Here is an 11,750-nt window from a genome sequence, read left to right on the forward strand (position 1 = left end):
TGCTCTGTCGTATGTATATTCTTTGCTGAGAAACAGTTTTTTTTTTTTAAGTAACACATGAAGTGTAAAATATAAATAAAAAAAATCAGTCCAAGCTCAAACAAAAGCTCAACATGAGGCAGAATGTATGGGAATAAAATGCAATACGACAGTGCTACCAAGATCTATTTTTAAAAAGGCAAACTTTGAGTTTATATCAAGGGCTTGAACTGCGAAATACGTGCACGTTTATTTGTATGATTGTTATACATATATGTGACATTTCAGCAATGGATATTATGTTTCGCAAAACAAAAGAATACTGTGAAAGAACTGCAATTGTTGAATGTTTAAGAAGGCAGTGTTGATAGTCTCTGTGAATGTTGAACTGTAATCTACGTGATATAAGAAAACTTCCCCAACTTGTTCTCAAATAATCACAAATGAGGAAGTATTAATATAATATTTTGCTGTGTTACTTGACATGCAAAATCTAGTGAAACTTTTTCATTAACTATAGGCCTACAACATAAACAATCCATACAGAAAATTACAGTAATTCATTATCGGGAAAAAATAATTTTATAAATTTGTTTGTTCGTTTGAGTCTTTGTTTTAGGTCCTTTTATGCACAGAAAGGCTAATCGGGATAGGATCTACAGTTTAAAAGTGAGATCCGAACCACTATGTGTGTCCACCGGATATCGAACCCGGGACCCAATGATTACAAAGGAACGACGAATTTTATAGATTTAGACAAACATCTAAATGTATGAAGTACATGCTCATGCTGAATATAAAGTTTCTTTGAAACGGAGTAGATACTGCTACATACCACAACCTGTGTTAAATGTTGATAAATTCAACTACATGTTTTGGTCTAAAATAAGGGAAGTATGCATAAATGGAGAAAACATGACAAACTTCATTTGCTGTTGATGCCAGAATCAAATAATGCACTTAAATTGCAAAAAAAAAAAAAAAAAAAATGAAGTTCTACGTGTATTTTGCGACAAGCTGTAAATAGGAAATGCGAAAGTAAAGACAATACGTATGCCGAAAAATATATTAGATATTAATTACTGCGAGTTTTAATAAGAAACTTTATTTTTGTATCAAAGTTGTACGTGTAGCATGAAGAAGGCTCTCTTATTGTTATAATTATTATATTTCCATCGCGTTCATTTTAAAATTATCTTGTGCATTTTGCTATATTTTATAAAGGCAGGAAAATTAATGTGGATTTGCATGGTCTAAAAGAAATGTAAAATGAATAAGAAATTGTAAATGCTCAGTGTCATGAAGTTACTAACTATACTTTGTTCAAAGATTGGTTGAATGTTTAGTTCGTGGAAAATAATGACAACTAAAAAAGGATAAATTTCAGTTGCATTCCCACAAACAGACGGCATTGGAGTTTTCGTTACAATAATTTTGTTATAGTCATATTAAATCGTTAAGTGCAAGACTGAACCTTTCAATCCAGTGCTGCAACCTATTATTTTGTAAAAACTTTCTCATCTTCACCAAGACAATATTATGATTTCTGAAAATTATGGCTGTTTTAAAATTCTTGAAGAACATTCAGGAGAAATAAGTGCATACGGTTGTCGAATATTTGTTAACATTTTAGCAATACTTCAAGACCACGCGTATTTTCTACATAAAAATGTAATACCTTATGACTGAGCACTTTGAAACATTAGCGGAAAATGCAGGCTTGACCAGGACAAAGGTTCTCCAAAAAATAATAAAAGCCTACATAAATATTCTACTGCATCTCCTGCCACATATTCAAACATAGAGACCGCTACAATTTTTCAGAATTCAAAAAAATATCGTGTTTTTCTTTTCTAAGAAAGAACTTTGAAAAAAATATCCAGAAAAGAAAATTAAGAATATTAAGCCGTCAAATGCATGTTGTGCACTTCCAAAGAATCAATTGATGAAACAGCCTGTTCATCCTTAATTGAAACTTAGGATTTAATACATTTTTAATCCATCAAAAGAAAATGAAATGCTTTTTCTGTACTCGACTCAATATTTCTTGCATGTTTGCGTTTCATTCTATCGTTATTTCATCAGATTGATTAATTTTCCATGCATTTATATGTTAATCCTATTGTAACTTTTGTTAATCTGTTGTCAAAATTTGAAAAACAGCAAGTAGAAGACGACTAACATGTTACACAATAATTATCTGCATTAAAAAAGGGAAATATAATTCTATACATTTGAACGGATTAATTATATTTTAAGAATTCGAAATAACTAAGTTTATAAAATATAAAATAACATTTTAGAGTGCAGTAGTAAGATATTAATAAACTTAATATTTATAACAAGAGTAACACACTAGTGCATAGGCTATTCGACATGTCATGAATTTACACGTTTCTGTTTGAAACTGCGGTTGATGCTTTTTTGGAGGAATTAATGCCTTAATTTTCCTTGTGTGCGGGCCCAAAGATTCTATCTAAATGTACTGCATTACTCATTAATGAAACTCAGAAAGCACCAAAACAAATCTACGAAAATTATAAAAATTACCTTAAAAAACTGTGCATATGATTAACAAAGCGAAACGCATGTGGATTTTTTTCTCTGATTAACATTTATTAACGAGGAACTATAAATTAACCCAGCTGCACATGAACACTTACACTTGTCACCGTTTGTGGTCTAAGAGAATCAGTCGTTCTCTGAAAGTTCACTTGTCACATCACACTGCATACATTCACGACTCCAGCAATACACACAAAGACACAGGACGAGATCTTCGGTACATGTATATGTATGTACATATATATATATATAGCTATTTGATGAGCATCTATTAAACACTCTATTGTTATAAATATGACACTAACATTGACAACGTCGCTTTCTTTATATAGTGAACACATTGTACGCATTTTCAGATATACATAATTTACACAGCCCACGTACTATATACAGTTCTTGCGGCATTGTTCATTCGCAATCTTCGTCGGAATTCTTTGGTAGGTTTTTGAAGAAGAAGGCCGGATCTCACCTCGCCCACGCCGTGTGGGGAATCCCCGAGGAGGGGGCGTGGTTGTAGTGGCCCTGCGACGTCACGAGTCCCAAACTGCCCATGCCGAGCGGCGAGAACGCAGAGTCCAGGGACCGAGTGACTGCCGGCTGCGGGTTCGACTCCAGGACGAGCCCCGGCCTGTTCTTGAGGGCCAGGGTCAGCGGCAGTCTCTGGGCGACGGGCGTGGGCTTGGTGGGCTCGGAGCTGGTCACCCGCCCGATGAGGGAGTCGATGCTGAAGCCGTTCTTCGACGCCTTGGGGGAAGGGGACGACGCGACGAGGCCTCGGCTGGTCATCGTCGAAGTCACGCTCACGGGGACGGGCTTGGGTAAGGTGACGGGCGGCGGTAAGAGGTTGAGCCCCAGGGGCGTCAGGGACAGCCGCGCGAGGTCGGCGGGCGGGAGGAGAGGAAGTGCGGGCGGCAGAGGCGACAAGTACGGGTACGGGTTGACGGCGGACGGGTGGCCGTGGAGAGGGTGGTGCGGGCCCAAGAGGGTCGCGGCAGCGTGGTGGTAAGGGTCCGGTCCCAGGAAAGCAGCGTGGTCCCGGAGGAAGTCCGGCGGCTGGCGCTTGTAGCGTTTTCGGCGGCGCAGAAAGCTCCCGTTGTCGAACATGTCCTCCGCCATGGGGTCCAGCGTCCAGTAGTTGCCCTTCCCGGGGTTTCCAGGCTCCCGAGGGATCTTGATGAAGCAGTCGTTGAGGGAGAGGTTGTGGCGGATGGAGTTCTGCCACGCGGGGAACTTCTCCCTGTAGTAAGGGAAGCGGGACATGATGAACTCGCAGATGCCGCTCAGGGTGAGCTTCTTGTGCGGCGACTGCAGGATGGCCATCGTGATGAGGGCGATGTAGGAGTAAGGAGGCTTCACGAGGCTCGACTTCTTCTTCCCGTCCTCGTCCTCGCTCTTGGCGGCGCTCGAGCCCGGGTCCGGATGCTCGGGCGAGTCGGGGCGTCGAGACGCTTCGGGGACGTCCTCCGGGTCGTCGGAGTCCACGTTGACGTCGCCGTCGTCGTCGGTGTCCGACGGGTACGCGACGGCCACGTGGCCGCGGAGGTCGAGCGGCGAGTCGGCCACGTTGACGGCCAGCGAGCCGGTGGACGACGCGGACAACGAAGCGGCCAGGTCCGGGTCGGACACGGTGCTGTCCACGGAACTTCGGCCCACGAGCACACCTTCCTCCATCGCAAAGCACATCGGAGCGGCCAGGGTAGGCAAGAGACGGAAACAGCGATCCACGGGCGAAGACGCTCGCCGTGCCACTGGTCGCCATGCAGCGCCGCCGGAAAGGGACGATTTACAACGTCGGAGCGGCCTCCGGTTGGTCGCGAGGCGAGGGGGCGTGGCGTCGCGGTGCACGTCCCTCCGACGTGGTTGGCTGCGACCCCTCGTCCGGCCCCCGCCCCCTCGCTGGCTGCTGCAGTGCGAGAAGGAAGACGGAGGACAAGGGAGAGATCTTCGCCCGGCGGAGGGACTCTGCAGGTAAGCCGTTAGCGACCCCCTCCTCCCCCTTCCCCGGAGACTGGCCATTCAGTTGGCACTCGTGGCTGAGATAACAAAGCGGCTCTGCGTTTGTAAACACGGGACAATTGAACGTGCTCTTCCTCAGCACAGATCCAATTTACTTTCGAGAGCCTCAATCTGAATAGACTCCATCCTTACAATAAATATCTGTATTGTTCACTATTCATTTTTCTTTACAATTTATATAATACAGCGAAAACTTATTTTGTGAAAATATTTTCATTTGGAGGTATATTGTGTAAGAGCCTTTATAAACAGTGTGTGGAATCGAGAAATTTCAATTATAATGTTAGCTTCTTCCGTTAGCTTTTCGTGTTTCGTTCGCATTATAAAATTGTTATACTTATTAGTAGTTTCCAATAGTGCAAATCTGTATTATAACAAATAAGCCTCCTTCGATCACCTTGTAATAAACGCCAATCAACTACAGATTCAGTTTCGATTTTCATTTGTTTCAAACTTCGCCAATAAGTGCTTTGCAAATAAAATGTTTTTTTTCTATATACTACATATATATGTAGTTTATCAGACTCAAACATTTCGTGTGTGCTGCGCATTTCCTGAGTTTTTCCCTATTCTCACTACGCTAGCTAGTTGTTGAGTTTGCCTAATGTCTAAAAGAACCAAAAACTTCTTCACGAAGTCGGAAAATCGTTTATAATTCTGATACTCAAACTTTCCCAGACAAGAAAATGTGTTTACAAAAATGAAAGGTTTATAATTGATGTAGATTTAGACTTAAATTGTGAATGTATGTTTCAAGAACGCACGCATACTGTTCACATATTCTTGTACACTCCTGTTCACATAAAGTGACACACTTTATAGGGCTGAACAGTTTAAGAATGTGCCACTTTATCTGAACAGGAGTGAACATGGTAGTCTTTACATTCCATGTAATAACTATGCATGACAGTCCACAGTTTATTTATTTCATGGCATGAATGCTTGTCTATTTCTGTCGTACTTGTTAACATGTAGTGGGTTGAATATTGCTAACAATCGTGTTGGAAGTCTTGCACTATTCACTATTTATTATTTTGCTTATTTATAGACATTTATATTTATAATACACAAGCGACACACAGGCTATATTGTTATATTTATTTTCGCTGTTGTCCTCCGTTTCATGCGTAATAATAATAATAATAATAATACTGTACAATTGATATTACTGTGTTAGCCCCGTCTAGAAATTTTTAAAGGTCAAATCGTTGGGGAGATTCTTGAAGCTTTTTAGAATAATTGTGGGAGCGCTACAATCTCATAAAAGCGCGAAATAATTAATAATAATAATAGAAGTACATAGTATCATACAAGCTGTGAATATGATTATTATTTGCACCGTGGAAAATTCACCAATGAGAAGGGTTGAATTTCTAACATGCAACTTTCTTCAAGATTTTAATTATTGACGAATTCGTACTTTTCTTGTACATGTAGCGTGAGCGTGAGAGGGCCGGGAAACTGAGAATATGGTTGGCCAGATAATTTCGGATTCAGGGTAACTGCTTCCGAAAATATCAAGATCCTGTGACAACCAGGTATACCCGGATCAGTGACAGAAAATCCGGTCCATCCGCAAAATTGATTACCAGGGAATCTGATGTTTCATGATTCGGATCTGGCCATCCCTGGCCGAAAATTCAACGCTCTGCGAAGAAAGAGCGAATATCCAAACTTCTGGTTTACATAAAATTATTGATTTTTGCATACGTTCGGTTAATTTTATGGGAATATGTACAGAACCCAAAAGTGTCATATCTTTTCACTCCAATAACGCATTAGCGTGTATAAACTGCAAATGATGCACATTTTAGTGTGTCAAAATCAACATAGAAATGTATAAAAGGGTATTTTTGTCAGTATGCACTAAAATGCATCGATTGGGAAGATCAGACAAGATCATTTCAAAGATAACAAAATTACACATTTAGCTGTGTCAATTGAGGCATTAAAAGTGAAATTTTATTATCTTTGAAACTGATTGATTGATTGATTGCTTTTGTTTTTTTAAGTCCACCTTATGCACAAATGTTAATCGGGACTGGATCTACATTTTAAAGTGGGATCCGAACCACTGCCTCCACCGGGTATCGAATCCTGGACCCCTTGATTGCAAGGCAATGTCGTTACCCGGGCCATTGCTCTATCAACTGAGCTATACCGAGTTATCTAAGTAGAAATGTTCATTATCTATAGTCATACGTTTTTGCCTTCCCCGGATGTTACGCAGTCGCCGTTTTACTTGTGTGGAGTGACGATGAACAAATTTCCCAAAAAATAATTACAATAATATTGATTTCAATATAGAAAAAATACGAAATAATAGTCTGTTGTAAACGCTTACACTAATAAACCAAATAAAAATATTTATAAAAGAGGAAAATAATTATCTTAAAACGTCTTTAAAATGTGTATTTTGAAGGTAACAATTTGAACCAACAGTTACTTTCAACTTCTGTGTATAGTGTAGTGTAGTGACAAAATTGTGTCTAAAGAGTGTCTGTCTACATACTTATTCACATAAAAGTGTAAGCTTCAAGAATTGTTTGTTAAATTTTCCTATATTACTAAAAATGAATAATAGCTATAATAATGGTTACTATGATAACTATAAACAATTTTGTTGCCAAACTATTATTAATATTATTATATCCTTGAGGAAAGTCTTCTCTCGATACATCAGATTAATGAATATCCAGGGGAACGATTTTCTTAATTTTTTACACTTCATACCGTAAATATATTGAAATGCATGTTTGTGCTATTTTGTTATTAAATTTTAACACTTCGTTCGAGGAAAATCCTTGAAAGTTAGAAGGACATTGTAGTCCATAAGTTTACATGCTGAGACTTCTCACATACAAATCTCCTTTCTGGAATTTTTAAAACTCATGGAAAGCATTTCATCGAATTAAGTTGTAGAATACGCAAACCTGGAATTCTGTTTGGGATATTCTGCTATAGAATGTACCTTATTGCTTCTTTGTAATATAAAACTAAATTCCAGGGGGTCGACACGCATGAACATAAATATAACAGATAAGTTTATAAGCGTTTGTTTAGAGTTAATGTGTAAAAATATAAACCGCACAAAAATAGTATAAATAGTGACTGTTTATGGATTGTAACTTTTATGTTCTCTCTTGATTCAATCAAAACTAAAATTTCCCCGTCATAAAGGTATAAAATGTGAAATTATTAAGTTCCTTAAGCTATGGAAGGGAGGTGACTTTAGACAATCCTTTTCACCACACTTAGATATTATTCTAACAAAGCATTATGACTGGCAGAAGTCAGTTCAATTCTGTCCTTGCAATAACAATAGCAACAAGTGTACTATGTAAGTTTAAGGAATTCAATTTAGTGCACGAAATTTAGAGTTGTTGAATTTTCATCATTTCCACACAGATATAGCATCACTTTTATCTTCAAAATTTAGTTCAAATGTCAGAGTGGAAGTTTGTTATCTTCGAAACGATCTTGTCTGATCTTCCAAATTGATGCATTTTAGTGCATCACACGGAACTTCATCTCATAAAAATACAACTTAATACATTCCTATGTGTATTTTGACACACTAAAAGGTGTATCATTTGCAATTTATGCACGTTAACGTGTTTTCGAAATCAAAAATATATGTGTCAATTGACACGTTTTGGGTTCTGTGTGTAAGAATTTCGAGCATCAAAATGAAAGATACATTTCATTTTATTTTTCCTTGGTATTACAGCAGCAGCAGCCATTCTATATACTTGTAAATGATTTAGTAGTATAGCATAAACAAGAAGTAACAAGGCTGAAAAAAAATCCATTCATATATAATTAAAAACGCTAAATCCGCTGACCAAGGCAGTTTTATTAACGTAAAAAAACTATATCAGGGTCTCCTTCAGACTGCGAAAAAATTCCAATCTTTTAAAATTGCTTCGTAGTCTGAAGAAGGCCCTGATAGAGAGTCGAAATGTTACCTGTATAGTGTTTTTAATGTTAATGAAACTGCCTTGGTTAGCGGATTTAGTGCTTTTGCAACATGGAAACAACAAGGCCTAATTCAGTTACCATGTAGCCCTATAGTTAAAATTCCACTACATGTTAAATTTCTTATTCTGTTTAAAAAGGATACTAATATGTAGCCAACTTTGAGGTTAAGTTCGTATAATAAACTATCAGTTTTATTTAGGTTGTCTTTTTTAAAGTACGTGCACTTTCACTTTATGCACAAATAGGCTAACTGAGACTAGTTAAAGTGGAATCCGAACCATCTTGTTCAAAGTATCTAAACTTGCGAAATTGAATTTGACATTTGATCAGCTTTTTATACGAAAGTATATCTCTTTCTGCAGAACAGAATACTCTTAAAAAATATGATTTAAGTCTTATTCAGGTTGACCGAATGAACATATAGGTATTAGAAAATTATTAACTTTAATTTTATTCACAAAATATAGTAAAACTATTACATTTCTTGTACCACGTACGTGTTGTTATTAAATTGTAATTGACAAACCTTTCCCGGCTTTTTGTAATTCTTCTAATTACCACAACTTGCTCCACTTATATCAAATTTTATTTTTAACTCGTGGGAGTTGATGAGACAATGTTGCATCGGTGTTCTTTGTTCATCAATTTTATCATATCATTTATTCTCATCTTCGCGATTAGCCAAAAGTGAAGGAAAGCGAAGTAAAATAAACAAATTCAATCACTCAATAAATATAAAACAGAGACAACTCGGCAGCCTCTCTCACATAACTGTCAACAATGTGATTACCTATTCTAGATAACAGTTCTCTTCTGGACCCACGCTAGATAAATACGAATGTTGCCATTTTTACCCTGTAATTGTATTTCTTCACATCATTTACATGCTTGTAAGTGTGGGATCAAACTGAAATAATTGTAATTTATACATAGTTATAACTAAAGCGAGGATTTCTATGAGTTTCCATTCTTTCTTTTTCTGTAAGAGCGATATGTTCCTAATATATAATACGTGTACTATGTTATGAAAACTAATTAATTTTGGTGCTTCGTTAATACATATGTAGGCATATTTGGCCATTTCTACATGACAGCATATTTTTTACAATTTCCAATCATGTACAGCAGATTTTCGTTCTTTTACGGTATAAATGTCTTTCTTTCTACAGGGTATTTCTTAAAGAAAGTAACAGTTGAACATTCAGTATGTGTTAATTATTGAAAATACAGCAATACAACGAGTGACAATTGGTACAAAAATTCAAGGTTTTTGGTTAGTGATATCGTCCTATAAGTGCTCTCCCCGCCAGGTTGCACAAGACGTAGATCAACTGAAACGACAAATTCCAAATGCACTTTCGCTGGTCACCACGCCTGATATCTCGTGTGGATGTATGTCGTGTCACAAACGGCAACCACATAGACCACTTGTGAGGAAATCACTAATAACACATCTGACGAAAGTGCTTTCAGAGTTTCTGTCACTTGTATTGCTGTATCTGCAATAATTAACACATACGGATTTTTTAAAATTGTCACTTTATTTATGAATTACTCTGTAGACTTGGGTATTTCCGAAGTGAATTTCGTTCCCTTTACCATGTTCACTCAGTTGTTGAATTTCTCCAAAGTGCGTATTCTCAGCATACCTGCCAGCTGATGATGATAGGGGAGAAGTCATTCTTGAGTAGGGAATTGTTGTAACTCAAATATCTCAGAGTATGAAATGGATATTTGGAATAAAATATGATACTTCTTACTTGTGCCTGCTGTTTTGTATTCTCATGCATGCAAATTACGGGAGACTGGGGCACATTTGAACATGGGGACAGATTTGCACATCGTGAATTTCCCGACAAGCTAAGAAATTGTGCAGAGTTGACAGCAATTGTAATAGATGACAGGCTGCTGCACTGTCAGCCGGTAGTCGGAACATTGATCAATTCGTAAACATTGACGAGTGATATCGCGTGTCTAACTCCTTGAAAAGTAATTCTTCTCTTCAAAAGTTAATAATAATAATCTAACCTCTGAATCAAGGAAGTCGGTTTGGTTCCTCTTTGCAGCGCAAGTGTCTCGGTGAGGTCAGGTACCCGACTGAAATTTTCCTAGGAAGAGGAGACGAGAAGACTAGATACCACACGGTTTCTGTTAATTGTATATTCGACGCAAGTGCAGGCGCATTATCTGCAACTCGTTGTGAAAAAGTTCCATCGTTAGTTGATATTCAGGAAAGAAGTAGTTCTTTTGATGCTCCATCACCACCAAAAATGGAGACAACACAATTCCCCGAAGAGTGCTTGGGTCAATCATACGTTTTGTTTTCATTCCGCAAACTTTGCTGAAGTCATTGAGCGCCTTTGTAATGCCAGTCTCACACGGTAGTTCTGTACAGTCACCGACATTACCGCGCGGTGACCTCGACACTTGTGGTAGCAACTGATTACGGGTAAATCTTTAAAGCATGGCGTATGATCTCCCTCCACACACACACACACACACACACACATACACACACACACAGAAGACGAAACCTAAAAGATATGGGCACTGAAGGGTTGACAATAGACGTAGGCTGGATTTTTTTTAAAATCATGTTTTAAAGTTTCAATCAAGAACAAAAAACATGTTTTAAACAAATAAAACGTTTAAACATAATGCGACTAGGACATAATACTTATTTTCTTAGAATAATGGTTGATAAGGAATATCTTAATCATCCGAGGAAGGACCTTGTTTCTAAAGTAAACATTTGACTAACTCCTTAAAATACCTATTGATGTCACTTGTAAATCCCCCATGTAAGTCGTTCGACTCTATCACAGTTGCCAGGCCCCACTTTATCCCTGTAGGAGCTACACTCTTTTCCGAAAGATCACATTCTATTGTGAATGAAGAAAAAAAAATAGATTGGCATTAACGACAACGGCGAAATCATTTGTATCATCCATACATTCAATCGTAAGTATTTCAAATACTTGTAAAAGACAACTCTGGAACTGAAAGACTGTGTGTTTCGACCCTGCCCTTTTACGACCATGTCCTTTTGCGACCCGTGTTCTTGCGACTCCGTGAGCTACACTGTCTTTTGGCAACCCAACTTCTCGGTGATTGTTTTTGCAACGGTCTATTTCGGAACACGTCTTTTGCTTTGTTTCTTTACGTGTTATAATTACCTTCCTTAATGAAGAAAGAAAACACTTCCGGTA

The 11,750-nt window shown here is 38.1% G+C and overlaps 1 protein-coding gene across 1 annotated transcript; it reads right to left on the bottom strand.

The window, feature by feature from the left end:
* Window positions 1–2,595: 2,595 nt before the first annotated feature.
* LOC145979352 (uncharacterized) lies at window positions 2,596–4,560 on the bottom strand. The gene has a single exon (XM_083112214.1). The coding sequence runs from the start codon at window positions 4,558–4,560 to the stop codon at window positions 3,010–3,012; it is 1,551 nt and encodes a 516-aa protein (XP_082968340.1). The 3' UTR covers window positions 2,596–3,009.
* Between the last annotated feature and the right edge of the window lie 7,190 nt (window positions 4,561–11,750).

The sequence above is a fragment of the Lepisma saccharinum genome, chromosome 26 (genome assembly GCF_977018435.1).
Source record: "Lepisma saccharinum chromosome 26, izLepSacc3.1, whole genome shotgun sequence".
Lineage (NCBI taxonomy): Eukaryota > Metazoa > Arthropoda > Insecta > Zygentoma > Lepismatidae > Lepisma > Lepisma saccharinum.

Coding starts and splice junctions, on each gene's coding strand:
- LOC145979352 (XM_083112214.1), bottom strand. CDS start 4,560: ATGGCCAGTCTCCGGGGAAGGGGGAGGAGGGGGTCGCTAACGGCTTAC.